This window comes from Bombus flavifrons, chromosome 11 (genome assembly GCF_040668555.2).
Source record: "Bombus flavifrons isolate JBK064 chromosome 11, iyBomFlav1_principal, whole genome shotgun sequence".
In the NCBI taxonomy this organism is placed as follows: domain Eukaryota; kingdom Metazoa; phylum Arthropoda; class Insecta; order Hymenoptera; family Apidae; genus Bombus; species Bombus flavifrons.
Genome location: NC_138452.1, coordinates 7,928,311 through 7,932,507, shown reverse-complemented (window position 1 = coordinate 7,932,507; position 4,197 = coordinate 7,928,311). Strand labels below are relative to the sequence as shown.

Here is a 4,197-nt window from a genome sequence, read left to right as displayed (position 1 = left end):
GAAAGTAAAGCGTTGTTAGAAAAACTTTGTATACTCGACTAGAATTCTATTATAACATAATTCTAAGATTTATCTTTTACTAGCTAATTTATCTTTTACTAATGAGTGGAAAACTGAAGTCTATCTTAAAAACAAGTTTTCTATTAATATTTCATTCGTCGTTTAATTAATATTTCAATGCTTTATAAAGCGTGAAGAGTAAGTGAAAATAAATTTCGATAATTAGAAATAGTTTCGAAATCTACAGTAAAAAAAGCTGAAAGAACTGAAACAAGAAATTTATTAATTTTGAAAATATACTGTCAGGATAAAATTTTGTTAATGGAACATCGAATGTATGTGTTAGTAAATGTTTAATTACACTCTTTAACATCAGTCGATGATGGTCATGTGACGTGTGACGAAATTAATAGTTTTCACGCGTACAAATTCATTTATTTTTATATTTTAATATACACGATTGCAGTGCATACAGAATATTGTAATAATTCGCACGATAAATAATTCAGAGAATTAGAAAATCCGTATTTTCTGAACTTCGTAACGTTTGCGTCTTATTATCCCTCCCATTAACATAGCAGAGTTCTACGAACATTCTAGTTCAGTTTACGACGAGCCACTGGTGAATGTACGGCATATCGTACACTTGCGTTGTCCAGTAACGTTTCGCCGTATATTTTACATTAACGTGATCTGTTTTTCTCAATCCTTTCCTCCATCAATTTTCGAAGCAATTATCGAGTAAAACATTGTATAACTTTAGATTATAATGGCATCGAACGTAACAGAATTTTATAACGGTAAAACTGTGTTTCTCACCGGTGGAACTGGATTCGTTGGTGTCTGCCTGATCGAAAAACTATTGAGGTGTATGCCCGACTTGAAAAACATTTATGTACTTCTCCGACCGAAAAAAGGGAAAAAAATAGAGGAGAGATTGGAAGAAATTAAAAAGAATTCGGTATACTAATACATGTATATTCGAAATATAGATTTTTTTCGTCATTATCTTATCGAGTGAAAGAGACAACCTCTGATATGATAACCTTTAATTTCATTTCTGACCAATATTTATTTTTTTTAACTAAAAGATATCAAGGCATTTAAATATCTTTAACTTATTAATTCCTTGATGAACGCACAATCACCTTTATTTATTGTACGGTTTTCTTTCAACATATGTTATTACCTTAAATCATAGTTGTCATATAAACTCTCACTTTTTTCTCACTTTTTAGTTCTTGATATACATATATTTCTTTTTTGTGTGTGACCACATACTTATGATTTGAACCTTAAGTATGTAATTTCTTTCTCTTAGAAAAATCGAGTGTTATGTAATTTTTCGTTTTATAATATCTTTTCTACTTAGAATATTTAAATACAATCGTAATTTCGTTTTTATTTCGTATTATGAAATACTGCATTTTTCTAACTTTTTCCATTTAAGAATTGTTTACTTATAATTTGAAAATTGGTACATTATTTTACAGTAGTATACATTATTCCCAACTCCATAAATTCAAAAACACAAAAAGTGATAATAATACAAAAATACTGTTTTTTAAATGTATCTTAGAATTAATTTATTTTAAATCTATTCACAATGAATTATCTAGTTGGGATATTAATAAAATATAGAATTGATTGGTTTGGCTTCTGAGAAATTTATCTAACAACATATTTATGTTTGTTCTAATATTTTAGGTATTCAACAGATTAAAAGAAGAGAACAAGACAAATCTTTTTGAGAAATTGATTCCTGTAGCTGGTAATGTGGGAGAAGAAAATTTAGGCTTATCATCTGCAGATAGACTGACTCTTGTTGAGGATGTTAACATTGTTTTTCATTCTGCAGCAACATTGGATTTTGAAGCAGATTTGAAATCTAATACAAATATTAACTTATTAGGTACACGCAGAGTCGTACAGCTTTGCCAAGAAATAAGAGATTTGAAGGTAAATTACTTCTATATATTATCTAGTAATGTACTTTCAGACAATTATATATCATAACTTAATTCATAGTGTTCTGTTTATTAAATACAATTTCCATTAACTCCTTTTTTTAGGCTTTAGTGCATGTCTCTAGTGCATATGTAAACTCAGTGTTGACTGAAGTGGACGAACAAGTCTATCCTGCGCCATATGATGTAAATGAATTAATCGCTTTAGTAGAAAAACTGGATATTGAAACGTTAAAACAAGAAACCCCAAGTATATTAAAGGATCATCCAAATTCTTACACATTCACAAAACATTTAGCTGAGCATGAAGTTAAAAATGGAGGTATTCCTGCTGCTATTGTGCGTCCTTCAATGAGTATGTATATTACATTTAAAAATATTTCTATTTTCCAAAAAAATTATATATTATAAATATTTTATATTTGCAGTAACAGCATCATGGAAGGAACCAATTCCTGGATGGACAGTATCAAAGAATGGTATACAAGGATTTTTAATGGGTGCTAGCAAAGGTGTTGTAAGAAGATTACCAGTTGTAAAAGACATAATTTACGACTACATTCCAGTGGATCTGGTTGTAAACAATCTCATTGTTGCAGCTTACGCTGTGAATCAAGATAGGTATGGCAAAATTTATCACTTAAGTCACTTAACTATTATATACAATAATATCTTCTTGTTGCAGTAAAGGAAAGTTAAAAGTGTACCATTGTACATCAGGTACACGCAATCCATTCAAATGGGCTAACATCGAACCGAAAATCAATTATTATTTACATAAATATCCATTACAAAGTGCAGTTTGGTATCCGTATCTTAAATTGCTACCTACGATCTTCATGTTTAGGCTCTCTGCAATTTTTGTACATTTAATTCCAGCATATATTTTGGATACAGTTGCAAGATTAACAGGTGGTCGACCAATGTAAGTTATAAATTATGATTACTTTAATACATAATTTTTAATGTATGTAAACTGCATTTACGATATCAAATCAATAAAAAATATATTTTTTCAGTTTGGTACGATTACACACAAATGTTAATAACTCATTGGATCGTCTAAAGACGTTTATTTTTACTGAATGGAAGTTCTATAATTCTCGTACGATAGATTTACATGATTCCCTATCAGAGATTGATAAAAACCTCTTTAATTTAGATATTAAGCCACTGATATGGGAAAGCTACTTTATTGATTTGGTACAGGGAGTCAGGCAATATTTAAATAACGAATCCCCAAAATCATTGGAAAAAGCGCGTTCCAAAGATAAGATGTAAGTACTTATATAATTTTTTCTTTCCTTAAAAACAAAATATATGTCAATAAAGAATTCATTACTTATTTTTTATATTTTTAGTCTACTGGTTGTTCATATTGGCTTGCAAGCTGTATTGTTAGGACTTGTTTGGTGGCTGGTCAAAACTATTTTTGCCACTTCTTGGACTGCTGCTGGTTTAGTCGTTCCTATTACTTATCTTCTTTTTGATGAATTATAGACTACATACATAATTTAATTAAAATTAATAAATATCTTCATTTTATATATATACAAACATGCATATATTGGGTAAGGATATATATTCTCCGGAAATTCTCCGCGCTTTTTCAGTGTAATTCATCAAGAGTACACTCAGATTTTTATACACTGAAAGTGATCAGTGCGGTGTTGGGAAGGACAATTGTTTATACATTATTATAAAATGTTTAACTTTTTCTATAGTTTCATACGATAGTAAACAATGCTGGAGATAATATATATATATAACCTACAATAACTGTCGAAATATTTTGTTTCTTTTAAATTCTATTATAAATTTATTCATTGCTCTGTAACAACAAGATAAAATTTGCTTTGTACCACTTCATTTAATCGTTAGGAGTTACAAAATTGTGACTCATAATTTATTAATTTTCAAACAAATATTTCTATGTGCAAACTTTTATAACGCGAGATCTAAATACACCATAATAAAATTAGTCTTTATGTATGTGCATTATATTTTATTTTCCTTCGTTTTCATACCCTTATCCTAACATCAAATAAAGTTGCATGAGAAAGACTTTACGTGAAGCGCAATTCATAAGTAGTCTCTCTTCGAAATACATTCATTTTATAATCGTGATCGTTATCATGAAATGCAACATAATATACGGTACTTCAATAACATGAACAGTGAATATATATACATTACTCGATAAAACAAAGAGATTGAATCACTTTACAGT

The 4,197-nt window shown here is 29.0% G+C and overlaps 1 protein-coding gene across 1 annotated transcript; it reads left to right on the top strand.

Moving 5' to 3' along the window:
- Window positions 1–585: 585 nt before the first annotated feature.
- Window positions 586–3,959, top strand: LOC138184797 (putative fatty acyl-CoA reductase CG8306). Its single transcript, XM_069123096.1, has 7 exons — window positions 586–961; window positions 1,708–1,959; window positions 2,073–2,322; window positions 2,396–2,588; window positions 2,653–2,892; window positions 2,987–3,244; window positions 3,329–3,959. The coding sequence occupies exons 1-7, from the start codon at window positions 770–772 to the stop codon at window positions 3,465–3,467; spliced, it is 1,524 nt and encodes a 507-aa protein (XP_068979197.1). The 5' UTR covers window positions 586–769; the 3' UTR covers window positions 3,468–3,959.
- The last annotated feature ends 238 nt before the right edge of the window (window positions 3,960–4,197 follow it).